This window comes from Stylophora pistillata, chromosome 6 (assembly GCF_964205215.1).
Source record: "Stylophora pistillata chromosome 6, jaStyPist1.2, whole genome shotgun sequence".
NCBI lineage: Eukaryota > Metazoa > Cnidaria > Anthozoa > Scleractinia > Pocilloporidae > Stylophora > Stylophora pistillata.
Genome location: NC_142524.1, coordinates 2327501 through 2355427, shown reverse-complemented (window position 1 = coordinate 2355427; position 27927 = coordinate 2327501). Strand labels below are relative to the sequence as shown.

At 37.5% G+C, this 27927-nt stretch overlaps 4 protein-coding genes across 9 annotated transcripts in view; 2 read left to right on the top strand and 2 right to left on the bottom strand.

Annotated features, from left to right (window-relative positions):
* Positions 1-142: 142 nt before the first annotated feature.
* On the bottom strand, positions 143-24030 carry LOC111330397 (tRNA (32-2'-O)-methyltransferase regulator THADA-like). 5 transcript variants are annotated; one of them, XM_088725531.1, is made up of 46 exons: positions 23825-24030; positions 23242-23339; positions 22986-23116; positions 22413-22506; positions 21120-21186; positions 20428-20460; positions 20028-20076; positions 19528-19832; positions 19274-19365; positions 18883-18982; positions 18565-18647; positions 18240-18319; positions 17648-17713; positions 17286-17406; positions 17103-17172; positions 16485-16675; positions 16150-16233; positions 15989-16057; positions 15719-15794; positions 15435-15613; positions 15086-15241; positions 14743-14850; positions 14513-14642; positions 14072-14217; positions 13297-13634; positions 12941-13074; positions 12196-12383; positions 10025-10134; positions 9473-9605; positions 8974-9034; positions 8737-8801; positions 8524-8646; positions 8331-8422; positions 7182-7271; positions 6892-7011; positions 6438-6557; positions 5986-6034; positions 5313-5428; positions 4520-4605; positions 3742-4241; positions 3187-3270; positions 2853-2896; positions 2186-2261; positions 1620-1785; positions 1180-1305; positions 143-849 (listed from the first exon to the last, which is right to left on the bottom strand). In XM_088725531.1, exons 1-46 carry the CDS (start codon positions 23892-23894, stop codon positions 218-220), a joined length of 6051 nt encoding a protein of 2016 aa, XP_088581657.1. In that variant the 5' UTR covers positions 23895-24030; the 3' UTR covers positions 143-217. The 5 variants fall into 5 exon arrangements, 4 of the variants coding, with proteins under 4 accessions (XP_088581657.1, XP_088581656.1, XP_088581658.1 ...); XM_088725530.1 differs by having other exon boundaries at positions 8524-8801; XR_015988860.1 differs by lacking the exons at positions 143-849; positions 1180-1305 and having other exon boundaries at positions 1739-1785; positions 2814-2896; positions 8524-8801.
* Positions 10807-11875, top strand: LOC148727712 (uncharacterized). The gene has a single exon (XM_088725540.1). It carries the CDS (start codon positions 10822-10824, stop codon positions 11557-11559), a length of 738 nt encoding a protein of 245 aa, XP_088581666.1. The 5' UTR covers positions 10807-10821; the 3' UTR covers positions 11560-11875.
* Positions 24031-24105: 75 nt separating the features above from the next.
* The window catches only part of LOC111330398 (transmembrane protein 229b), a 3906-nt gene continuing 84 nt past the window's right edge, over positions 24106-27927 (top strand). Inside the window, exon 1 of the mRNA XM_088725541.1 lies at positions 24106-27927. This exon is cut by the window's right edge and continues 84 nt beyond it. Within this exon, the coding sequence (XP_088581667.1) occupies positions 24106-24606 (501 nt within the window). The 3' untranslated portion in view covers positions 24607-27927.
* LOC111330410 (synaptotagmin-16) overlaps positions 26648-27927 on the bottom strand; it is a 12782-nt gene continuing 11502 nt past the window's right edge. For both annotated transcript variants that reach the window (XM_022935260.2, XM_022935262.2), the window contains one exon: positions 26648-27927. This exon is cut by the window's right edge and continues 423 nt beyond it. The gene's annotated coding sequence lies outside the window, so the exon portion shown is untranslated.

Sequence of the window (27927 nt, the reverse complement as noted above, 5' to 3'; positions counted from 1 at the left end):
CTACTACTACTACTATATTGAGGATGAGCATTTTTTATGTGGGGACAGGGCAGCGGGATATCCCAAAGAACGACTGAAAAGAAATTTTGTAACAGGTATATATATATATATGTATATGGTACAGCAACGACAGTAGATCGTATCTTAAAACATCTCTGGTTTTATTATATTCAAGCATCCGATTGTATGTCGTGTCACACAAATGCATTGCGTATTTCTAATAATTCAAAGTAAGAAATTCACTTAATTCCTCAAGGCTCTTTTTCGTCTTTGGATGAGACAAAATTCCTCCAGTATCACAAGGTTTTTTAACTGCACGAACTATTGCATCAATTCTGTTCTTCTTCGGAGAAGCAATGGTTTTTTCCAGTCTTTCTAATAACAAGGCGATTACAGAAATTCCAACAAATCCTCTATAAAAGTAACTAAAATTTGCAGTAATGTTCCAGTTATTAAACATGAGATTCTCAAGGAACGAGAGACACTTTTCCAACTGGTCCCTCAAAGAGACAGTCAATGTTGATTTGTGTTGCTGAAGAAACCAGAGAGCAGATCCGTTTTTCCGTTCCATTCCATTCTTCACAGTTTCCCAGGCCACTCGCGTCACAACACAATCCTCGGAGTAATTGTTGAGAGGTCCTTTCTCAAAGAGACGATCCATGTCTGATATATGAATTGCCTGATCAGAGTTTTCCCTGTCACGAATAAGGTCGCCACAAATCCAGTCCAACATCCATAACACACAAGCCATGGGTTCTTCATCAAAGAACAACGACCAGACACAAAACAAGGCATTCTCAAGTGAGAGAGTGGCCACTACGGCAAAACTTCCAAAGGGTAATGTACAAACTGCAACACAAAAAAAAAATTTCTAAGTGGGTTTTCAGAAAACTAAATTAAGAAAGGAGATCACAGAGCTCGCCTCTAGCCGCGGAGGCCTGGGTCCTATTTCCAACCCTGACGTCACATATGGGCTAACTTTGTTGTTGTTTCCTTTCTTTTCAACCTGGTTTTATTTTTCTCTGGGTGATGAGGTTACCCTTCCTGCACGAACGAACAAACAAACAAGAAGCAGAAACGGTAGGCGAGAAAAACTTCTTCGGGAATTCGAATTGGTCATTTGACTGTCCACTGAACAACAAAATTGAAAGTTGCATTACTAACAATTTCTTCACTTACCCGCGGTCGAGGTCTCTATTACTTGTAACAAAATAGAAAATCCGAGAGCCATTTGTTCTCTGACCACAGGTTCATCATCCTGAAGAAGAGTTATAAGAACAGTCCACAGACGAAAGCGTGCGTCACCTTGAAGAAAAGAGAACACCCACATCAAAGACAAGTTGAACGCTCCTCACATCCTCATCATAGACAATATCAACGCTCCTCACCCCCTCCCCCTCACAACACCCAACACACACCTCGCCGCAATACAATACACAACCTCGTTCCCAGGGTTGAGGTTGTACAACACAAACGCGACTGTGTATATTCCACCTTAACATGTCGTTTCTGTACTTTACGCAAACAAAACAACTAAGTCGCATGCAACGCTATATACCTGGATATGCAATCCTGATGTTTTGAAACTCGAAATAACAAAGGTAATTTGCCCTACTCACTCTGTGTGGTACGTAAATCTACCATTACACCAATAACTGTTGTATGGGCTAGGACTTGCGCTGTGCAGAGCCGCAGCTCCATTCTTTCAGAAGGTGAACTTGTATGAAAAGTTATGTTGGAGAACTGTGTTAGGGCTTCTGATGCTTCCATTGCAATGGTTGTGTCCTAAAGAGTAACGTAAAATACGTTTTAATCATGTCTTCCCCTGGTCTCTTCCTGCGCACGTGGTATACAGTATTCAATGTATGAGTATTGTTTTTTGTTTGTTATTTGAATACAATATTACGATAAGTATGAGATTTCGACTTGTAACAAAAGCAAGTTATGTAGAGATTAGAGGCTCTTATCGAAGACCATAATATCAATAAAAGCCAGGAATGAATGTAAACTAATTTAAAACTTGAAAATTTGGATCACGCACCAAAGTGATGTCGAGAGGACGTGGTGCTTTTTCGAGTAATTACTGTAAGTTAAAACTATCCTTTGCTCAGTCACAGACACCTAAACTGGGATGAGCAGAAGCCCTCTACAACTAAAATGTTCAGTTTGCATATGTCGGGGTTACCTCATTCTTAATCATTCCATGTACTACAGAAACCATTCTTGACAAAAACTTCAGCAATGAGCACTTGAGGGCATCCCTAAAGAAATAAAGAAATTATCTTGCAAAAAGTTTTAGCAAAGTGGAAGAGGGAAAGGAGGTCTACATCGCCTCCTGATTTCTCCACCAAAGGAAGCTGTTATTCGTTTAGTCACGTGCATGACATGAGACCGATTAAAAATCTAGGTCCTCCACCAGTAACTAAAGCCTAGACCTTTTGCGTTCCGATGACCGACAGCTGAACTGTAGAGAACTCTATGATGAGCGAGGCCATCACTAGTTTCACACGTGAAAAGCGTTCTGCGTATTGCTTGGGTTAGCAGTGTTGTTGGTGTCGTGAGAGTTAATACCGAGCTCGATATTTATCATCTTCCTTATTCTCTCTAGAAGATTCCTCAGTTCATGAAAATTGAGCTACATTAACAACAACGATGTCAATTCTATATAAAACTAAATGTATTAGTATCAAAGGCTTAAGTCTGTCAAATTATGACCACTCGCTGCGTTGCCACTCAAGTTAAGCTTTGTTTGTTGAAATTTACATTGAAAATGAAATGATTGAGTTCATGGAGCTGAGGATACCATAACTCACTCAGTTTTGTTAACTCCAAGAGTATGACGTCTTATTTACCTTTGACCAGGTGAGGTGACAAGGTCTGCAACAAATTTCCAGCACTAAAGAAGAAAATTACAGTTTCCTCTGAGTACGTATTGCACAAGGTTGTTTAACAATTAAATCAAGAATGTACGTTTGGTAGAGCTATAACTATCCATATCACCACGTCCAGAGAAATAGCTTAAATACTAACAACCAACACAAAACTTTCATTCAAACAAAAAACCTGAGGATTTTGGCTTAGCCATGACGATAAATTTTCAACCCAACCTGACTTTTAATAGCTTTGTCTTTCAAATGGGAAATTCATCCCCTTTTGATCAAATTGTTTCAATGAATATTCCCCTACCTGAAAACACGTCACTAGATCCTCTGAAGAAAGTTTCCAAGGGAAAGATAAGGAGTCTGGAAGTTTGTATAAGGCTTGAAAGACCTGTTAATTAAAAAAAATACATTGCTAGATAAAACGCTACAAGTAATTAGTAAAAAAACAAACACGAAGAAAGTCATTATCTGTCCAGCACTAGCATGTTACTCTAACTGTGAAAAGTCAAAAGGTTTTGTCGGTAGATATAAAAATTACGGTTGTTTTAACTGACTTTTAAAAACCACTACAAAGTTTTATCACTGTAACGTAACCACGCCCCGCTCGTCTTCCCTCGCACGCCATTCCTAATTACTAAAGCGTCTTGTGCTCGAGAAACAGAATTCTATCTACATTACAGATAGCTTTGTGTTCTAGACGGCTCAGCAACAGCACCAGCAACTAAAGTAGCTGTGATAGCTTCCTATACCTCCCGAGAAACTTTTGTTCATTCTGAAAAGCATAATATTTTGTGCTCGACGGATTTATGTGCGTCGTACACAACGATTCAAGATATTCTGACATTTCCTGAGTCGTTACCTGTACCAAACAATCATTATGATGTTCTAAATTCATAGCCATTGTAAACAGCTGGCTTTTTGTATTTTCCTCAAGTTCCAAAAATATCCAGCGATGTTCTCTGTCATTAGGTGCATTCTCTTTCAATTCATCTTTAGTTCCAAAGCCAGTGTTCTCTTCAGAGGGCAAGTGAGAGACGATGAATTGTAGAACAACCAGTCGCACTTCATATTCTGTAGACTGCAAAAGATGTTGAATCACTTCAAAACAACTGGCCCTGGTAACCAAGTTTTCATCAAAACCCTGGTTATCACCCTGAGCCTTCGATGTTACTGGTATGTGGCATTCGCTGTTTGGAGCGGATGGTAACTCCTCGCATGCTTTGAGAAATATCTCGGCTGCAGACTTCTTTACAAACACGTCTCCAATGACAGCTGAGGACGATGGAATTTTTACGGTTTCTTCGATCGCTACATTTTCAAACCATTGCTTCAGCCTTAGCAACCCATTCTTCGATGCGTCTGAAATAAAAGCAATACAGAAAGCCATCCATAAATAGTGTATATTTAGTGTGCATATCTTAAAATGTTACTTTTCGTGGATAAATTTTTTAATGTTCGTGATCATGTCGATCAGCGTAGATATCTCAAGACGTTATGACAAGGTCGAGGTGATCAAGGTTAACTTAAATACGTTGACTACGCTGTCTGAAAACAGATGGGCCGATACGCTAATGTACCCTTAAGATATTATTAACGTCAAAAAGGAGTTTTGAGTAAAATAGTATTTGAAAAAATACCTGGGAGATTGATCCAAGACCAGTCCACTACAAAATGAAGGACAATGTCCAAGAAAACTGACCTCGACACTGCACAGGGGTTGGATCTGCAAGAGAAAAAGACGAAAAAGGACAAATCAGGAGAGAGTCTTAAAGGGAAATTATGAGATATACCGAAACGTAATTTCCACTACAGAAAAACCAAGATGTATGCAAGTATCTGCAAGTAACTTTTTATTATAAAGTTTTTAGTAAAATATTTTTTAGCTCTGATTATATAAAATCTCGGTAGCAAATTAAAGGAATACTTAGGCCCGAGTTCATAAAATATTAAGTTACAAGTTACACAAGTTTTATTATTATTATTATTATTATTATTATTATTATTATTATTATTATTATTATTATTATTATTATCACAATATTACAAAAAATATGCTATGCCCGCAGTTAGCAAAGGCTAATCGAGGTGGGCAGTCTTTAATAAGTATATTATGAAATAAAAAGATTTACAGAGCAAGAGATTCAAAATTCTAGACAAATTAATACATTTAAGATACGGCAAGAGAACAGAACAAGATTTGATGGACAATAAATAATACGCGAAGTAAGGTTTTGTTGTGTTCTTGAGCCAGACACTTTCACCGCACAGTACCTCTCTCAAACCATGAGTACTGGATGCCGGTAAACTGTCACGGAAACCAGAAAAAAAAACCGCAAAGGGGGATTGGGGGACCGGCTATGGACAGGCATTCCATTCAGGGGGAGCATATATGCTCCTTGTCGCTTACTACTTCAGAATCCAGCGACGTACCTTGTGCCAAGCCAGGCAGAATGCTTCAGCTGAGGAAGGACATCAGTGACAATCTTCGCCTTAATTGTGGCGGACAATGTTGCATCAAGGGCGTGACCACTTAATAAATGATAAATCTGTGCATTTAGCCAAAAAGCTGAATATTAGTCGTGATTAAAGAACATGACATGGGTAACAGCTCATCTTTCAAACTGGCAGTCTAAATCCCACAGGGATCAACGAACGCTTTTCATTCCACTAATTTATTCATGTTTTTCTCGTTGCCATGCTCCCACCAATAACGTAGGTCCATTTTCTGCCTTTAAAAGCACACACAACCCACAATTCCTCTATTCGCTCCGACGAAGGGCTAACGCTCGAAACGTCAGCTTTTGTAATCATTACGGTGGCCAATTTACCATTTCAACTTTGTTGATATATCCAAATTATAACAGTGGTTGAGTTTACTTGTTTTTGTGCCACTACAAGTAAAATTCTGCAATAAAGAAATCTTTTTGGAAAAACAGCAGTAATGACAAGTGCGTTTATCGCTCATGACATCTAAGCCTCGTTTTCGTGAACTAGAATCGGTCTTCCCGGCTCACGAACAAACTTATGCAAGCCAGACATATCAAAAAAGCAATAGAGTTTTGGTCTCTGTGGGTCAAAAGCGAGTTTACTGTTTTACACTTACATGGAGTAGAGTACCATGAATAGGATTCTGTCTTACAACACCAGAAGAGCTGTAAAGTGAGAATGAACCTGGTAAGTTATTAAAAAGAAATGTTCTACGAAAGAATTCTTACATCCGAACGAATTTCAACAAATTGAAAGAATAGTAAAGAAAGGGTACTAGACTGAAGGTGAACTTAGGGCACAATGGAGAACACATCTGGTAGAAAATTATTTTTAAAATCACCAAGGACACAGTAATTTTGAAGGAAAAAACTGAAAACTACCGAAAACATAACACAAACGTTGCTTAAAGAAGTTTATGCAACTGATTGGATGGCCATGCATATTTGACACAGTAGAATGACTCCCTGGAATCAAGAAAATCGCGTTCAAGTGTTCCTTGTCATTCATTTTTACCTTTGCTGGCTGAAAAAAATCATGAACAAGATTGCTGCCATCTGTTCTACTTACCTCACTGGAAGAGACAAGAGAAGCTCTTGCAGAGTTTGAACTAACAGATCACCGGACACCAGCGGAACAAGGGCGCGTGCTGACATTACCCGGGTTTTGATAACCAAACTTTTTCTACAACTAAAAAGAATACTGCTTAGCCTTAGCTCGGATTTCTTTCGAATCTCAACTGAAATCACTCTATATTGAGAGATTTTGCAGCATTCAAATAACAAATAAGAAAAATATATCCCCTCGATAGGAAATCGACTATACCATCAAAAATAAATAATAAATTTTGAATGACAAGCTCAAACGTACCAAATAAGGAATTGAGAAACAAGAGAGTATTTAGAATGTTATGGTGTAAAGAGACCTCAAGAAGACCAGTTACCAAGAAATGGCAACCATATGCAGTTATTTATCTTGACAGTTTTAAAGCATTGGTAAATGTAAAACATTTATTGAGAATCACCTGATCACAAAAGGTACAAACATCGCCATATTGAGTGTAGAGTCAACACCATCCATAGGTGATGGATACAGACGAGCCAACATAACAAGTACCGGATGAAGGCTAGCGCGGATGGTGTCCCTGTGAGCATGAAACAAGATAGTTAACGATATATTTGCTATAGAGATTTATTCCCGACTAAAAAAAAAAGGTTTTAGGAGTAAGTATCTGATGCTTCCAGTTTACAGTACACTACTGCTGATTCATGCAGCAGAAAAATAGCAGGTTCAAGTAAATAAGCAACACCAAACCTTTCAATTCCTTGACAAGCAACTTGTAAATGACTGAGGAAGAATGAATGGAGCTCTGGAAATCTGGAGAAGAACTCTCTTCCTGTCATACTGAAACAAACAACATACAACCAAACATTTGCAAGAGTTGTGCACGTAAAGATCTAATTCTGTAACTAAGAAGTTTGAGGTAACAAAAATATCCCGTTTTCAGCAGAGTAGTGATACGTTAAGAGTTCGCACTGCTCCAACTTATTGTCCTTTATTTTCTTGACGCACCAGGCCTATCGACCTCAACGTTTTTATCATTGAGCACTGTTTATCTCATTTACTCACTATAAGATGTTTACAGCCACCTTACCAGTGGTTTCGTCGAAATACGGTACAAATAGCTATTATAACATAACCAAAGTAAAGCGCGCCCTCTGATTGGTCAATTTAGCGTCCCCCATTTGCCCATGGGTGTACGCTGCTGACGTGAGCAAATGCAAAGACTATTTTTCCGCGCGCGATTGTTTTTTCTGGTCACGCAAGATTTGTTAAGTAAAAGGGAACTCTTAAGCTACAATGTATCAATGTTATGTTATAAAACAAATGGTAAACACCACAGCGTACACTATTGAGTTATGGATGCACTTGGGAGGTTTGCTAAGCACTCAACAAGCTAGAGTCGCTCTCGGCTATCGCCTCGAGCGACTCTTACGCTTCTTTCGTGCTTAGCAACCTCCCGCGTGCATCCATAACTCAATAGTGTACGCTGTGGTGTTTACCATTTGTTAAGTGTAGAATAGCAGGCGGGTAGTTTTGAAGGCATAAGGGGCCTTCTGTTCCTAGGGAGGTTCGGGCTCTCGTTAGAGGAATATTGAAGTGCTAGACTTATGCAGTAGCATTCTCCTGCATTTTGAGGTCTTTTCCAATTCATGTTACTTCGTTGATCCCTTACTTCAATCAGTTTGAACACCACTAAGTTGCTCTTGAAACCCTTGATTACATCGAAAGGCGCTCTACACCACACACTGATCCAGGGCTACCAATCTGTTTTCGTATGACAGGTGACTGAAGGAAATTGCTTTCAAGCAAGGAAGCAACAGGAGGGAACTGAATCAAAAGAGCACATCCTTATTTCAATTTGTAAGCCTGAACCAAAAATTGACGATTTTAATTTCTTACCAGTTCTTTCTTGAATGTTCATCTTTTCCTCGTTTCACTCCAAATATTCTTGTCACCAGTGCACTAAACAGCATTGTAGACGAGTTCCGTACCTACGTTAATTAATCATGAAGATCAATTACTGTAAATATCAAAATACCATCCAATGATGGGATCAGAAATGTAGACCATTGGCAAAGAAATAAGTACTTACAGCCCAACTTTCTGAGAGGAATCCATCAATAGCCACAACAACCCCATCAGACACAAAAGGAAACACGGCCTCACCAAGTTTGGTGTCACGATACAGAGCGCGGAGGATGTTGCAAGCGTGAACCTGGGAAGGACACAGGTGTGATAAAACTATATCGTAAGTTTCTGTTACTCGAATATAACTAAAACTGAATTTCAGTTGTTTAAAGCAAACCTGTGGAAGGGTTGAATCGGAAATACTGGAACTGTCAATAAGATTAGCAGCAACCTGTAATAACTCTAAGGGAAAAAAAAAAAAACACATGAGGTTCTTAAGAACTCCGAAACCAGATCTGTTACACACAACAAAATCTTGAGCCAAGAGCTCGAAGCTCAAAGTTTTTTCTCGAAAAACGGAAAAAGAGATAAGAGAAAAAAAAATACGAGAAAATTTGTACATGGAGTGTCTTACCAGCCATGACTTGTCTGAAGCAGTTATTTGCAGCAGCAGACGGTTCAGTTGTTACAATAGCCTACAGCACAAAGTATCTGTAAATGAACGCTGTGCAACAAACCTAGCTCTCGTTAGATTAGCCTGTATGGATAACAGCCTCCGACAAGAAATATTTGACCTTAGCCAGTCTTTAAGTTCTGGAATACGTTGCTTCGAAAAAAGGCAGGTTTCACGACCACGCCCCGATTGGATTAGTAACGATCTGCTTACATAAAGGTACATTGCGTGTTGGGTCAGCCTAAACATTTCTCTCGTTAGTATAATGCGCACCTCGGTCAACCTGAGGTTAAACAATATTTCCTCACAAATGCTACCAACTTTGTTCCCAGGGTCAAAACATACCGAAGAAGAGTTCAACAAGAGGCTGCAAAACTTACAAGCCCAATAAATGGTGATTCCGTGACGATGTTAGAAATATGTTACAAAAACTAATATGTAATGACATAACAGAACTTACTTGAATAAAGAAAGGCACACCAGCACTTCGTCTTGTGCCACACAAAGCCTCTGAAGGGGAATCACTCGTAAGATCCGTTAATAATGTCTGTAGCCACTGCGCTGGTAATTGGCGCAGTTCTGTATCTTTACTCCTACGTGGGACAAAGAAAAATTCATCTTTCTTATTTACATGTTTTTTCATTCTGATACGTATTTGACACAGGTATCGATAAAGAAATAATACGAGTTATTTTGAGTTAATTGCTCCTACCTACAGCGCTTTTCGATTGTGCATCGTGAAACCAGAACCAAGGTACGCACAACAACTAATCAGGGCGAGGGAAAATGTCAAAAAGCGCGGGAAATGTCCAAAGCGCGGGAAAACACGGGTGACCAAGTCGGATCTGATTGGTTGAGATGGTGGTGTGAGTTTTCTGGACCAATAACAAAGCAAATTAAAGCAAAATCAATCCAATCCCAGATTACTTTTAAAACTCAATTGAAAATCGATCCGACATAACAAGTTCGCTTAGTTCATAAATTAAATGCTTTTGGATGTGCAGTATTATACCTCCACAATACTGTGCAAAGTTTCACAAATCCAGTGTAGGCCAACTCAAAAGCTCCCCTGTGTTTTGAAGTCAGGAGCACTTTAGTAAAAAAGTCTCCAATGTTGCACATCTGAAAACATTTAAGGGAAGTACGGTGTTATTTCTGGTACAAATGACATTCAAAATCGACTAACACACTTAGAGTGACAGATTTTTCTTTTGCACATTAACTTGGATCGAATTGGTATTCACGTTTTTTGCTAAATTCTCCACTACAGAGAGCGATTGGAAAGTGCTGCCTAATGAACAAAACCGCGAGTCGTGATTTCTTGACTGTACACCTGTGAAGCGGTCTCTATAAAACGTGGACCGGATAGATGCGGATGGCGGATGCGGATAGAAAAATACGGATGAAAAATTGCGGATGGAAAAATGCGGATAGAAAAAAAAGTCGGTTGGAAAAAAAAAAACAAACAACATTAAACATGTCATTACAGTCGAACCCCGCTATGCCGAATCCCCGCTATAGCACAAAAACAAAAGTCGTATCTTAAGGATACTACAGACCTCGTCAATTTCATAGAAAATACGAAAGTCCCGGAGAACGTAATACTTGTTTCAATGGACGTTACGAGCTTATATACAAATATACCACAAGAGGAGGGAATAGACACTGTATGCAAAGCATACGAAATATTCTACAGAAACGGAACTCCTATCCCTACACAAGTACTAAAACCAGTGCTTAGGCTAATTCTCCAGGAAAATTCGTTCCATTTTAATGGAAAAGCACTGCCTTCAAACACATGGTACGACCATGGGCACGAAAATGGCAGTCGCCTTTTCTAAAATTTTCATGAACAAGGTAGAGACAGAAGTCCTTGACAAAAGCCTTTTAAAACCGCTTGTTTGGAAACGTTACAAAGACATCATCTTCTCGTTCTGGAGTACAAACAAAGCAACAGTAGAACGTTTCATTGAAAAAGCAAACAATCATCACCCAACAAAAAAATTTACGGCTGAAATTTCCGATAAGGAAACAACATTCCTGGCCACCTACATCTACAAAGGCGAACGATTCGAAAAGGATGCAATCCTTTATGTGCACACTCATTTTAAACAAACTGAGACATTTCAGTATACACAATATAGTTCCTGTCACCCACAAGGAGTTAAAAAAGGCTTCATAAAAGGAGAGGCCCTAAGACTTCTCAGAACAAACTCCTCTCAAAAAATATTCGAGAAAATTGCAAATTTCAAAGCACATTTGCTAAAGAGAGGCTACCCAGAGGACCTCATTAACACAACCTTCTCAGAAGTGAATTTCAAAAACAGGAAACTAGCTCTTCAACAGACACCGAAGACGAACCAACGAATCTTGCCTTTTGTTACACAATACCAACCATCAGTGCCAAACCTAAAGCAAATTCTGATGAGACACTGGCATTTAATAGAAACACAACCAGTACTGAGCGAATTATACAAAAATTCGCCGCTCATATCTTACAAAAGAAGGCGACCGCTCAAAGACAAACTCGTGAGGGCCAAACTTTGAATAGGCTATTCTAAACACGCACTGGGGGATCGTGTGGGCCTGTCAACCCCTCTTTTACTGTAATGACATGTTTAATGTTGTTGTTGTTTTTTTTTTGCAACCGATTTTTTTCTATCCGCATTTTTCCATCCGCAATTTTTCATCCGCATTTTTCTATCCGCATCCGCGATCCGCATCTAATCCGGTCCGCATTTTACAGAGACCCCCTGTGAAGTTAAAATCCTGATAGTTCTGATGTTCGACTAAGCTCACTTTCAAAAGCACCGAACAGTGTGAGTGGGCGAATACTGTACTACGTCGATACACCTACTTACGAAAAGCGTTTGCATTTCGAATCAAACGCCTGCGTTAAAATTAAGTTTAAAATGCAGAAGAAATAGGAAATGCACGCATTTAACACAAACAAAGAAAAAAAGAAAAAAATTGGGATAGAGCTGTGCATGCATTCATTCACTTCAATTTCAAAAACATCGATGTACAAATCAAAAGCTATACAACCTGGATTATTTTAGGGGATTCTTCAAACAAATACGACTATCAAATTCAAATTCCTCTTTGATAGAATTCCAGAATTTAGTACGATGAAACAAAACAAATCCAAACTACGTTTACTCAATTTTTCATTTGTTAAAGTACCTGTTTTTTAGGTATCAAACCATGTTTACTATTTTCAAGATACAAAGGAGCATTTTCAACAAGCTCTCCCAACAACAATGCCACCTCCTTCATAGTTCTCCAGCAACAGACCAAAAGAATCTGAGATGCAGGGGCTTTTATGTGACTTTCTTCCAAGACTGACTGTTGAGGGATCTGATTTACGCTGTCTGAAATGACACGAGATTACTACTGAATAACACAATTATGATTTTTCTATGGTGTAGTTCCATTATCCCAACACCCATATATATCAAGCTTGAACTGTGTCCATATTACAGCGGTTTTTTACTGGATATCTTGAACCATTTTTGAGGCTTAGAGGCCGCTCTTTCAGTCAGTAGTCAATCTCATAACTTCAGGTTCACATGGAACACTGGTACTTCATAACGGCTGAATCTTTTAAAAGTTCTTGAGCAGTTTAGTACAGTTTAGTCCTAAGCAGATTTGACTTTTTTGGAAGTGTTCAACTCTCCACCACACCCCCTTTCTTCCCTCCACTTGATCTAATCAGTGTTGACAGGTGAAATGGAGGCTCGCGGGTATGTTACGTGGATGTGCCAGCCATGGGATGGTACTCTACCTGGGGGCTAGCAAGAGGTAGTGGAAGCTCCGGGATACCCCTAACATCCACCATCCATTTTAGCGAGATGGTGGTTAACCTGTCTATAAGGAATAACATTCCTTGCAAACAGTATAAAACAGTTTAAAAAAATTTCATATTTACCTCCACTATCGTAAATCATGAATCCTTCAGGTGAGGAACTCGTAACAACAGGAGAAACAATGTCCGCGGTACAAATACACTCCTCTATGAGATTTGTGAGAAGACTCTGCCACTGTTTATCATCTGAAACAGAGCTAAAATAAAAAGAAAAGTCAAACAAAATATTTCGGTCTCACAGTTAATGAAAAGTTTAGTGTGTATAGGTGAGTGTCCATAAACCAAGTGATGGCACTATACACGATTAGTCTTGTTTTAATTTTACTTTTATTAAGTGAGGACTAGTCGAGTTAAACAACCACATTAAACACCTGCGCCAGATAATTTTTCTCATAAGTTGGAAGGTATTGTAACCTTACCTTAAGGAGACATAACCCAGGACTGCCCTGAGACAGTGAAGAACACCATGCATAGGAGCCTGGGCACCAGTCAAATACAAGTTCTTTGAAGCAGCTGAGCGATGTGACTGGAGCAAACTTGTTAGATACTTTACCACCCTCAGGGCTTGTGGACATGGTGCAGTGGATTCTGACACAAGACACTCTTGTTCAGTCTCAGACTTAACAAATTTCAGCGGTAATTCACACTTCTCCACCAGTAAGGTAAGAAAGGTTGAAGCAGTAGAAGCATCTATTGCACGAGGACTGGAAACCAACTGGTCAATCATGCTTAGCCAAGCAAGCAAAGACTTTTCTTCCTGGAGGAAATAAGAAATCTACAGGTTAGAATTACACCGGACTTTTTACACACACGCACATGCACACACACACACACACACACACACACACACACACACACACACACACACACACATACACACATACACACATACACACATACACACACACACATACACACACACACACACACGAGGTTTCAGCGGTTTACAATCGGGAAGGGGAGTAAAAGAGGCGTGGGTTGTTACAAATACAGGATTTTAGAAGCACTTCATGCAAGACCTCACCCCAAAAATATCAATTGGGAGGGTGGAATAGAAATTCCTGATGCATGAAAGCACAAGAACAAAAACACAACAACAGGAGAGTCAAGTGATGGCAAACTGCTAGGGAAATACACTTTAAAAATCCAATCACAGCCAAGTGAAAAGCTTCATTGGGGTGAATACAAACAAACCTGAAATGGAAGCTGCTTGGTGGGAGATTCCATAAGTAAGTCATAAGCCATTGTCTTGTTGATTTGATAGGAATCACTCAGACAATCCAGAAGAATATGTATATTATCCTGGCTCATCACCTCACTCATATTAAAAATTGTAGAATCTGCAGATCCAAAACAGGATGTTAACTCACACCAGTATTGCCAGAATAATTGTGCACAAATCACTTCAGTCTATGATTTTCAGAGATAAAACCTGTATTTATTGTTGTCATTGTAATAAATTGGCCACCGTTACAATTATAAAAGCTGACGTTTCAAGCGTTAGCTCTTCGTCGGAGCAAATAGGATAGTTTCTTTAAAAACTATCAGCCTTTATTGTTAGTATGAGGTTGATAACCACTAAATTTTTCAAGGAGTCATTTATCATTCTAACTAAAAGCAGCTGTCTGAACATACCATCATTTTCTTCAAAACGAAAAATGTCCTTGATGAGCATTAAATTGCTCAAAGCTGTTGTGCGACGTGTGAATGATGCACTTGGGAACATTGAATCAAACTGATAAGCACAAAACCACTGCAGAAATGTCTGAAAAAATGCAAAAATATTATTATTATGCAATCTGCACTGTTGTATACATGTATGATGAGAAGTGATCATAACATGGAGACATAACAAAGATCATTACCCTGTACAAAGTGAGTTGATGCTCAGAAAACTGCTTCTCACTGCTATCTTTCTTCTTTTTAGCAGCCTTGCTAGATATCCTGATGCACTCCTTTAGTCTCGTTAGCAACTAATAGAAAAAGTGGTGCACACATGTTAAGATTACTCAGTAAAATAAAAATCTGTCACTGTTATTGACTTACTTTAAACTAGTTTCAGATACATCACACACTCATTTCGTAAACAGCAGTCTGTTATCGTGAGCCTAATGTAATTCTGATTCCATAATATTATTTCTGTGATCAATCCAGTCCAAGAAATGGAAAGCTTAATGAATAGATTTTCAGAACATACAAATCACTGACCCTTTTTAGGTGTGTTGCAGCTTGTTGTCTGAAGGAAGGTGCCTGGTTGTTCATATTGTGTGGTATAAAGAGCTGAAGTAGTTGTAAATCCAGCTCTGTAATCAACTCTGTCGCGCGTGGAGAATTGCAGACTAGTCCCAGGGCATCAAGACGAATCTGGTCAATGATTAAAAGAGCTTTATGTTCAATGGACAGTGAGAAGTGATGCAACTTCAAATCAAATTTAGCTCAAAAATGGAAGAGAAACCACAGCTGAAATTCATATTTAGGTAAAGAGTGTCCTCTGATCAAAACTCTTTAATGAGTCAACTGTATACAGATGAATGACCATTTCATGATCATGACATACCTGATCATCTAAATGACACAGCGCTTTCCTCATGAGCTGTTCTGGAACAACCCCACACCACAATGAAGCAGGTTTATTAAAAAAATTTTCTTGGCCCATTTTATAAAAATCCATAAGACCCAGTGAACGGGCAATTTTCAAACAGGTAACCAAGGTCCCTAAGTTGCTTTCTTTCAGCTCTAGAAATTCAGAACAAAAAAACAAAGTGTGTAATTCAAAGGTCTACCTTTACTCCCAAGCATTTTAAAAAAATTAGGCTTTAGGAGAACAAACAAGATTCTTACCGTTGTTGTCTTGAAGATACTGAACAAGAAATTGTAAGCTTTCAGGACAGCACTTCAGTAACTTTGGGAGACAAAACTATAAAACAAATTTGTCTTTTTTAAAGATGGTTCGATCATGAAATAAAAAGCCACTTATGAGAGCTTAGATGGTGGCCTGCAAAAAAAAAAAAATACCTAGAGTACTGCTTAAAATGCACCAAACCCATTAATTTAGTAGAGTTTCAAGCATATTTACAGAATAAGATTGGGAAGCATTCGCTCAATACTAACCTGAGCCAGGTTTTCTCTTAGAAGTCTGCAACCACAGTGAATAAAATTGAGAAATGGAACAATCCAAATCTAGGGACAAAAAAATGAAATTGCAGGGAGTAAGCAGCAAGATTAAAAAAACTGAGTATAATCCTATTTTATACATTGAAAGAAAAAAATACCTTCATCCATCCTTTAATGTCTTCCCCACTCTCTAAAATTTCCTTCTTGTGTGAAACAGTCATTTGCTCAATGAAATCCATTGCCTGAAATCAAAATTCATCAATGGATTTAAAACACTTTGGGAAATGGGGTTACTGTTGCCTTAACATCTTGAGGTAACAATTTTATTAACCATGTAAATAAAAGATTTTTCTAAGAGCTTCACTAAACATGCAGATTGAAAAATTTGACACCAACTTTGTTCCTAACTAATTGTTAAGTTCAACAGAACTTCAAAATTAAAGCTCAAGGGATATAAATAACAATAGTCAGAATAATTTACAACACCACTCACATGAGGTGCAAGGTTCCTGTCACTCATTAATGGAAACATATCCTGAGGGATGCTGGGAAACCATCTCAGCATCTTTGTGGCTCCCACAACAGATGTAATACAACACAGAGGGCCATATTTTCCCCGTACATGCCAGCTGACATTCAGGAGAGAGGCTGCCAGGTCCTGTAAGAAGTCTTCTTTGGAGGAATCTTGATCAAATTGAACAAAATACTATTTATCATAGCTCAGATTAATCTTGGTAAGAGGCAATTTGCAAGAGAGTATATGTACATATGAATTATATATGGACTTCTATATAAAAAAAAAAAAAGGCAAAATGCATCCTTATGTTTCTGATGAAACTAGGCTACGACCTCTATAGGCTAGACCTCTAAATATGGATTTATAATCATATCTTTAACGATGATATAACACTAACTCCTCAGTTTGGCATGTCTGGCTGGCCTCAAAATATGTGGAATAGATATCACCAGGGCTAGTATGGATGTTCTTGTGCTATTTAATTACTGAAGACTACTTTCTAAACAGCAAGTTAATATGGCAGCATTACAGTAACGTTCCAGAATGTACCTATTAGATGAAACTATCCTATAAATTTACTGTAAAATGTTGTACCAGCCTGTCCAACGATTAAATGTAGATTCACAACATGTTCACATATTGCTTTGGTTTGATATCGCACTCCCTGAAAAATAAAAGTGGTATTAATACCAAGTGTTCCGACATCTGCTCAACATTATTATGATAATGATAGTAATAACCATGGAGTAAGTGGAAACTCAAAACAGCTTGATTCACCTCAACTGGGTGATCCCAATGGGTCCAGACATAGGTCAGAAGCTTGGTTGGAATTGGAGATGTGCCATATAACTTTTCTTTGAGCCAGGAACCATTACAGTGATTACTAGTAGCTATTTGCCTAAAAAGGAGATAGCAAATTATGAGCATGACATGAAAAGCCAGGCTACACATAGCAAATTGATAACCAATATGTTCCAAAAACATCAACAGAAAAACTCACACTCATAAAAGATAAACATAAAATTTCACTCCTACCCACTCTTCCTCTGTCAACATTTATATCTGAGTTTGTAATTAGATAAATCAATGAAGCGTCCCAGTTACTTCAAAATGTAATCTATGAGGCATTGGTTTCTCACCTGGCTTGATTTGCCCACAGAGTCAGAGTGCGAAAGGCTATAATGGATGTATTACATTCTTTAAGGCTGGTGGTATAAAAACAGTGTATTAAAACAAGTAATTACCAACTCTGCTATATCATACAGGATTCTTGGAGATACAGAACAAATCTCTTATCCAGTTCCTAAAATATTTGTATTTTCTGGGCGATGATCTTTGTTATTCTTATAATAATTTTTTTTTTCTTTTTAAGATTTGGGATCATGTGGGCTGAAGAAGTCAGGAAACAAATTTAAGGGGAGGGAGGGTAAAGACATGATCCAATAATCAACATCTTCAGATATCAGAATTCCTGAAGTTGACAATTCTATCACTGACAATAATCTTCTCTGGAAAACGTGCACAAAAAGTTGTAAAAGTTTAATGCAACGCTAGTCAACATGTATCATAGTTATAGACTGAAGAAAAAATAAGGAAAAAAGATACAAGGTTGTGGCTAGAATCTTGTTAGTTCACACAATAACATTGCATAACAAGTGCATGAATTAATAAACCATTAAATCAAATCTTTTTTCCTATTTCACATTGGAAGTAATAAACAGATCACGATACCTGTCACAAAGAGAACACAAGTCCGGAAACAATGCATCAAACATCAGAGTTCCATGCTTACTTTGACTATCTAATATGACCTTTGTAAAAAGAATACGAAAGATGAAAAGTTTTGAGCCAATAGGATTCATCAGTAATCCTGTTCAAGAGCTGTAGGAGAAATTCAGAGGCTACAGGCTTGTCATTTTTAAAGTTTAACAGGCTCTGACAGCTGCGGCTACACAAACACAAAACCTTAAGATGCAGCATGACATAAAATCAAAATCACTGTATAGAAATTCAGATTGAAGTGATATATAGTTTACGCTTAATTCAATAATTGTACCTCTGAAGGCTCGACCAACATGTGAAGGGGAATTATAGCCAAAACCCCACGGCAAAGACACAGGTGAGAAAAACTGGTTATTCCTGGTAACAATTAATTGAAAATTATAGCAATCAACATCCAGAATGGAAAAAGTATATACTGGTTTACCTAATATCTAAAATAAAATCAAACATAACTTTTTGATCAGTCAATATCAAATTATTTTTTATTACTATTTGCTTACCAGTAAATAACTCTAAAATTGATATCTTACTCTGGTTGAGCTGACATAACACTTTGGGTTAAGATATTACTTATTAACAAGAGAATACTAACCTGGGGAGTCTTGAAAGATGGAAACGATTTTTGGATCACTTATGGGTGATATAGGTAGGTGTCCAGATTTGGCTTGAGAGGGGAAAATAACCTTTCCAATCTGTTTATAGAGTCAATCACACAATGAAGAAACAAATCAATTAATCAACTCAACAAATATCTTTTTGAGGAATATTTTATAAAGGAATTTGATTAAATGGAAAACTGACTAATAGGTATGTAATTTTACTAAAAGTACTGCTAAAAAAAAAAAAAAAGGTAAAAAAATTCCACGATGCTGAGTCAAAAAAGGTGGAAGCTGCAATCTTGGCTCAACATCAACTGTCACCAGCACCTGGTACAGTCATGACATGTGACACATAACAAGGAAGAATTAATAAAAAATACCTACTGTTGATACAACATTTTGCACTGGACACATCACTTTGATAACAGCAAGAATGGCCAGTCCAGCAGTTAATTGACAATCAAGGAAAAACTGATCTGAAATGTAAGAACAAGGAGTCTCTGTCATATTGTCTTTATATCAGCAACAATTATATCTTCACATATCAAAGTTAATGCACTGTATGTAATTGTTTAATGCAGATCAGCCTGCTGAAAAAAGCTTGTGTATAAAATGATCAGATAGAACAAGTCACATACCATCAAACAAAATACCACAAAGGTCTACCAATACTTCTGTTATCAAATCATTCCATCGCTTCACAGTTTCTGAAACATCTGTGTAACTGCTACCACACAATTTTCCTATGCCCAGACTCAGATTTAAGTCTTTATGGCTGCTATGACCAGTATCTTCTTTTTCAATATATAACAAGCCCAGCTGGTCAAACAAGTTACACATATTTGGTTCAGAACTGGATTTCTGAAGAAAAGAAATTATCGTCTTTATGACCGCTAAACAGTCCATCATTAGAGAAGTTTGCAAAGCTGGAGATGATTCAGCTCTGGGGAAAAAAAAGAGTAGTAAAGAAATATAGTCAATTTTGTTGTATTAAACTTGCACACAAAATGTAAAATAATTCACTTTTAATCAATTGACTTGTTTTCTTTCTTTCTGTTCTTTTTCTCTTCTTTCCTTTTCCAAAAGGGAAAGCTAGTGTTTCAGTGACCCATAAACATTAGGATGGACCCTCACTTACTTAGCAACTTTCCACTGCTCTTTTAAACACACACCAAGAAATTTGAAAACTGAAATAACAGAACAATAAGAAATAACTGTTAACTTTAGTTAATAATCCATTCAAAAGACATTCTTTAGGGCTTCACCTTTTATAATGCTATGCTCATGGTTGATCTATATCTACAATAAATGATTGATCTTCTATAATTAAAGTTTCAATCCACTACTGGGAATGGAGAAGTTAAAAAAGTCATTTTTTTTATCTCTAAACAATTTAAACACCGGCAATGAAGAGATTTAACATCTATAGTTATTGCCAGTGCATTATCATAATTATTATTAATAGCCTTTTACTGTATTGCTAGCTTCTGTTTAGTTTCAAAGGTTTTGTACACCACCCTTTCACATCTCATATTTACCCAAATAACCATTGTTAAGGAGTACATCAGCTCCTGTAAAAACAAAATGAGACAAAATTGAAAATTCTTTAATTAAAAGGCATATTATTCTTAACTAAAAATCACTTTTAGGAATGCCACCTTAAAAAATTGCCTCTAATTTAAACAGTAAATATTTGTGACAGAATCACTAATTAGTTAATTTAAAGTGTATGATTGTGTTGTGATAATTACGGTGAATTTTTTTTCCAAGATTGAAAGCTCCAACTGTTCTATACTGGTACAGCCAATAACAAGGTATTAAGAAGGCATCTGAGATTGGAGAATTCCGTGGCTATTACCCATGATTCTCTGACTAAATTTTGATGGCCCAAGTTATATTGTAATGTAATGTATAAGTAGTTGGCAACTCCCCAATGTGGCTTTTCAGGGGCCAGTACAGACAAATTGGAAACAAACAATGCTAATTAACATAGTGTTTTTTTTTTAATCCCAACTGTCAGCAAGCAGACCATTTGACTACAAACAAACCCCAGTCTAGGAGCTGAACTTGGGGCAACCAAGAAAACATCCAGTGAGTAGTAGGGAGGGGTAAAACCCAGGCACACCAGATTACAAGTTACAGCTCCCTTACCTCTTGGCCACTCTGAATATATAATCCATAATCCCCCTTTCTATATTTCTCAGTGAAACTGTGAAAGAAATTCACTCACCAAGAGTAAACGAATCCAACATATCAGCTAACATATCTATATAATGTCTAATATTTACATCTTCACCCTGAGGAATGAATTGATGACAAAAATCAGTAAATACAAAAAAAAACCAACCAAATGAACTCACAACATTCTCACCTCACTTACCTGAGAATAAGAAAGATAGTCAATTGAGGGACAAGTCCATAAAGAAAGGTATGGTCACCAGATGAAAGAATTACATAGTATTACAGTTTTGAGAACTTATGAGTTTGAGAGTTTACTGAGCTGGGAGCAAGTCTTCATGCTAAACTAGAAGCAAGAGAACCTGGAACACCAGAATATGAGACATGCAACATTTAGACAGATACACTACCTCAGGAGTAAATTCATTCCCTGTTAACCCTTTAAATCTTGTGAGTGATCAAGACAGAATTTCTCTTTACAACATTAACCTATTGACATCCAGTGTGCCTGTATGCGCCCATGGGGACCCACACCCTTTCTACGCCTTGTGACGTCATCACTTTTACCCCTGGAGCACAAATTTGAGCATGTACTTGAACAGGTTGAAAATGTCTTACAAATGATACCAGAATGAGCGCAATTGAGTGAAGGAGATTGGAGAAATAGCCAAAAAAACCATGTAACTTTGACCTGAAAATCTGCACGAAAATCTTGTTCCATCACCCACCTACCTTTCTGAGCATGTGGTTTGAAAATAATGAGTAGTTTCTGAAAAATCTCTACACCAAAATGAAGCCTACTAAATTCCAGCAAGTGAGGAGAAACTTCAGGCAAGGAGAGGGGAAAAGAAAGGGAAGGAGAAAGAGAGAAAAGTAAAAGTCATAAGTGGGGCATTACTTTTCAAGCCAAAAATGTCGAAATTTTGCTTTCTGCACGTGCCCGAGATTTTCAGGCCGCCATTTTGCATTTGGATCGAAAGGCCGTCGAGTGTTGGAGCTGTCAAGGGGTTTTTGGTAAGTTTGAGCTTTTAAAACCACAACAGTGACCTGAAATCTGCTCGACTAGCTTCAAAACACAGTTTTCCACAAAAAAAATAAAGAAAAATATCAAAAAGGGGATTACTAGTTGATCCAATACTAAATTCTCTGAACTAACATCTAAAGAATTATATAGCATATAGTATGGAGAATCACTATTGAGATATCTTGGGAGTGAAAGGGTTTTAAAGGCATTTCATGGAGTCCACAAATAAAGAACTTCTGACTTTAATTCAACAAAGTAAATCATTCATAACCACATCCATCGCTAAATAAATGTTTCAAGCTTCAACATCTAAACACATACCAGCATTAAGACATCTCTTGCATGACTTATCCTCTCTACAACCACTGAGCTAAGAACTGCAGAAGGCAAACCTTGTGGTAAACTATCAAAGACACTGCAACATTAAAAATATCATTAACTTTTCATACTCAGCTATGGCATTATTTTGTAATAAAATTATAGAGGTATGAAATATTATGCAACTACTTCACCTTAAATAATGGCATTAATTTTTGACGAGTAAAGTTGTAATTTTTTTAAAAATTTAAATGTACCTGACAACGTTTATTCTTGGTTTTCATGCAACAACATCAAAATTGAAAATTCAGGAATTATTGATCCTTTTGCAATTTTAGTTTAGTCAGTTATTAGAAAAACCGAAGACTTATCTTTTCACAAATTTTCAGTTTGATAGGGTTTTTTGTCTTGTGAAATAGCAAGATTGAATTTCTATGTTTTTATGCAACACAATACTAAAATGGTTGCCAAGAATGCTGTCACATCTATTAGGTTAAAAAAAAAGTCACTTATCTGCTGATGCTAAAAGTAAGAATGTGCATAATTTTATGAATTGACAGTTCCCAATCCAAATACCTTGAAATAATTTTCTTTGAAGGATTTTTTGCATTGCATGTTACATAAAATTCAGCCAGGGTTGCAAGACATGTGTGAGCCTCATCAGATGACAGCTTGGTTTTGCTTTCATCTGGAAATATAGTACCAGCCTTTAAAAACAAAGTGTGGTACACTTAGTAAGAATATCTAACAACATTTTTTCATTAATTGTCACTTAAAGTACACTGCAGCATTAAAAAAGAAAAAAGGAAAAAAAAAGAAAGAAAAGGAAAACCTTTTTTAACAAAGCACAATGTAGTGTGGTATCATCTTCTTCCAGGCACTGTAACAAAAGTTTTGGTACTTCAACCTCATCAGCAGATTTGCAAATTCCTAAAAAATAAATGCAAGAGCCATACAGCTATTTTCTCTGTGACAAGCTTTGTTTGAAAGCAAACTCAATCCCTATTCAGAAACTGTGACATTATATATGACAATATTTGACTACAGTACACCTACAAAAATGTTCCTTTTCTAAGATCGACGCTGTTCCATGGGTCTGTGAAAAATTATTTTGATTGGCTAATCCCCCTTTCCCCTTGATCGGCTGATTCCAATTCACTCATTTTCAATTACATCGGAAAGAGAAGACGTCAAGACAAATTAAACAAAATTTAAAGAACAAGCTTGATCGCATCGATTTACTCGGACTGTGTCGATCTGAACAATACGGCTCTTTTATTTCTTTTTTCACAAGTCACGACATTTAAAACGCGTCCAGTTACAATTTCGATCGCTTTTCAGTGGAAGGTTTTTATGACTGAGCTCATAAGCAAGGCGTGCTAATCAGATCTCCTTGAAAGGTAACAATCACTCACTCTTTAACTTCAGTTCTTTGCCTTCACTTAAAATCAATTTCTGCTTGTACACCTTCTTTGGCTTCTTCATGATCTTCGATGGCAATTGTTACTTGTGATTGATCGACGCTTTTCCCCACAACGTGTCCTCCATCTTGAAATTCGAATCGGTGAGAGATCCTGGGTAGGAGTGTGCCGCTGAAAAAACTCGAGCCTGCGATATAACATGATGACAGATGAGATGACACGTTATACGTTAAACCTCCAGCGTTTCTGAGAAAAAAAAAAACACAATAAAAACTATGAACGCTAACAAGAAAGGTCAAGGTGAAAGAGGCTGTCTGCCACTAGCTTCACGACTGATTCTGTACGGCCTATGTGGTTTTTTCGCCGAGGTTATGTTCACTGCAACATGGTACTTTATTGACTCAGCGAAGTACCGGCACGGTTGGAAACTTCATGGTTGTACATCGGTTTGGAGCTTTCCCATTTATGCAGTTTCGTCCTATGTTGTTGAGCGAATGTACCTGTCCCTGAATGACAAGACTAACATGGCAGTGCGTGGTTTTATCTACGTTCTATGGACGTATGCTTGGGAGTTTTCTACCGGTCTGATTTTGCGGCAGTTCAATGCTTGTCCTTGGGATTACACTGAGTATACATATTTCCATATAATGGGATTGATTACTTTTGATTATGCTCCATTGTGGTACTTTGGTTCCCTGTTTCTGGAAACTGTTGTTGTTCAAAGTGCGCTACAGCTTCAGTATACAACAACAAACAATCGAGTAAAATTCAACTAGCCCCGATAAGCTACAAGGAATGAGGTGCGTAGTTGGATGCTGTGTCACACAATACTTTCCCTTTGAGATACAATTTAAATACAAAGTACAAAGACATTTCTATGAGGTGTCAACTCTTATCTACAAACCAAGATGAGAAGAATTCATAAAAGTGGCCAGGGATGATTTAAATCCATTTAAACATATACTTGGTAATGCGTTGAAGAAATACCCCAGATACCGCGCTGGGCTTCTCTTGAAAGCGAGATTGCGTATTTCTTATAAATATTTATTGCGGTGTTAAGATAAGGTAAGGTTACATCTGTTCGCTCCGACGAAGGGCTAACGCTAGAAACGTCAGCTTTTGTAATCGTTACGGTGGCCAATTTACCACTTCAACTTTGATGATATATCTAAGTTATTTCGTTACTCCCACCGACGCAGTCCCAAACAGTTTCTTTCGAAACTATCAGCCTTTTTACATCTGTACAACCAGGGTATATGCCATCCGATTGCCTTAACATGGAGCAACTAAGAGTATTGCAACTCCTTCCTGGATGGGATGCCAGTCTGTAGCGTATGAAAGATCTATTTCTCAACTCTGAAGTGTTTCTCCCAGGGTGCAGATAAATAACTGGGGCTATCTCGACGGAGCTGAATGATGAAATGCTACGTCAGCGGGTATGCGGTCAACAACGCGGGCTCAAGTGTCCTGGGTCTAAAATTTAGCGAAATTAGCGGAAAATAATAAGGGCTGACCTTTAAAACCGAGGAACTCTGTTTTCGTCGAAGGGCACTTTCCTATTTCCAAAGGTTTAATAAAGGAGAAAATTAATTTTTTAAAATTTTTAGGGGGTGCACCAAATTTTTTGGAGGTTGTCCTGTAAATGAAAAGCGGCAAGGAAAACGACGCCTGAAGCAACAGAATAGGAAATCAACCATGCGAACAACTCAAAATCCATGTTTCTACGGCAAAACCTGGTGCATGCGTATACGTTATTCAGCTCTGTCAGCTATCTCTGCATCTTTTGACAATTTATTGTACAATTTCTAAAGAAGAGAACAATGCCATCCATTCTGGCTGACTTCCAAAAATGTCGAATGATGGCATTTCTTTTTCAATTTCTTTACTTGAAACTCTCTTCAGCTATTTTGATCACCAAACAGATAAATAGTCTCATCCCACACAGCCTAAAGAATACCAAAATACTTGGATACGCTGGAGGACAAGCATTATTGTTATTCTGTATGGCAATCTCCCCTCCCCAACCCCTGGGGATGCTTGTGGCAATGATTTGTCACTTTTGAAATAGGAGTAGATATCTAATCACTTAAAAGCGATGTGTTGTGGGGAGAGGGTAACTTACATTTTTTTTTTCATATTCTAGAAACTAAGGGTTACCCACACTCAAGGTCAATCAAATACAGTTGTTTGCAGAAAGGTTGTTGAAAAAACAAAAGTGCTCCTGACATTGACAACTCTGTAAGGAATTGTGGGTAGATTTCAGGTCAGGGTTCCTTGACCTCAAGATTTTAGGAAACTTAAAAGAAAACATCTCTGTAAGGAAGAGACTTAGACATAGTGGGTTGGATGAATTTATTTTGTTCGCAAACTGTATTTTAATTCTAAACTTGATGAAAAACAGAAGAAGAACTAACTGACCTTAGCAACAAAAAGAGCAAATTCAAAGTGACCTAAAGAAGGAATGGTTATGATGTAAAATTCTATTGTTTCTCTCATCTTCGCATGCATGTGGGTATTTATCCCCTGTTCAATAGTCCTTTTGTCCATGTTTAATTGTTCCATTTATTAAAATTTATTGGTTACACAAATACCCAGATTAGCTTTTGAGATTGTTGCATGCGCTTTGTCCCTTTTATGACAACCTTTCTGCAAATAGCTGTATAAATAATGTGGCAACACACTTTATTTCATTCAAATCTCTTCAGGGCCATCCAGCTCTGCATATTTATCATTTTTTGCATTTTGAAGTCACCATTTTCTTTAATTTTTGAACACTTCCATAATCCACATTACTGAAATAACAACAGAGTAATCAGGTTCAAATATCAGAAGGTTTAAATCTCTATTGGCTTATTCCACATTATAAGTTAAGTTAGCACAGATTTCCCAAGATTTTACAGAATGCTCCAAACAATTTTCAGTAGCAGTGAGGTGGCTGATATTTTCATGGGAATCATCTTGGAATCCTAACATAAAAGAAAGGCATAGTGGCTTTGTTGGACTAGTGTTCATTATAAACATGTTAATTCATAATTTATTGTGAAACTCAGAAAGCTGTGAACAGCCGAATTATTTCTAGAATGTGATTGGCCCGATTTATACTAGAGACGGATCATCCATCTTGGACGAGCTTGGGCAAGGAACAGTAGCTCGTCTGATAATCTGTCTGTGTATAAACACGCGCAACCAGTTGGATCATCCATACAGACGAGCTATTGCGATAGTCTGTCTTGTCAGATGAATTATTGTGGATAACTCGTCAAGACGGATGATCCGTCGGTGTGTACAAATGCGGGAAGAAGATGAACTATCCACGAAAACTACACCTCGTTACAAGAAGCCAGCGGTTGTTTTCAATAAACTATCAATTCAAGATGGTGGACAAGTCAATGCCGCTCTAAAACATTTGACTAGGGCCCAAGCCTTTTCATTGTGCTTTCTCGGAAATCCGTTCAGAAAACTCGTCCAGTTTAAAACACAGGACGAGTCACATGACACACCCATACTTCGTCTCATAGTCGTTCATGTATTTATACTAGACAGATGATCTGTCTGGACGGAAGATCCGTCTCCAGTATATATCGGGCCATTGTGTGGAGGAAAAATGAGACAGTCAGCATGAGAAATTGTAACCGTATACAATGATGCTGATTAGCTAGTGGTATCTTGTCACATCCTAATCTCATGGGATTGTTCTAAACACTGAAGACATTCTAGATGTACTTTAGATGTTCACAGTTTTTGAGTTTAGCAGTGATTCCTTTGGATTTCCAACTAGATAATTTACACAATCTATTGTGACCAATTACATCTTTTGATGTACACATCTATTCATTTGTTAAATTATTAATTTGTTAATTAATTATTATTTATTTTGATCCCACATCCAACATACCCCATGTAGTTTGTTTTCCTTTGTCTGTCCTATCACATAAATTGTTACTTACCTAAAATTTTTTTCTGCAAATGGACTGCAAATAGTACAATATGAAACTTTGTACAATGTTGCAAAGCAACGCAAATGAAAAAATAAATAAACAAAACACCACACACTTCTGAGTAAAAAAATACTCTTGAAATTGGGAAATAAATATTTA

What these genes read in the sequence shown, in the direction of transcription:
- LOC148727712 (XM_088725540.1), top strand. Translation starts at nt 10,822, where the DNA reads ATGGGCACGAAAATGGCAGTCGCCTTTTCTAAAATTTTCATGAACAAG.
- LOC111330397 (XM_088725530.1), bottom strand. Translation starts at nt 23,894, where the DNA reads ATGAAGAAGCCAAAGAAGGTGTACAAGCAGAAATTGATTTTAAGTGAA. An exon ending in GTTGGATTCGTTTACTCTTG is followed by an intron (nt 20,461 to 21,119) that starts GTGAGTGAATTT and finishes TTGTTTTTACAG; the next exon opens with GAGCTGATGTACTCCTTAAC. An exon ending in TCCTCTCAGAAAGTTGGGCT is followed by an intron (nt 8,423 to 8,523) that starts GTAAGTACTTAT and finishes TAATTAACGTAG; the next exon opens with GTACGGAACTCGTCTACAAT.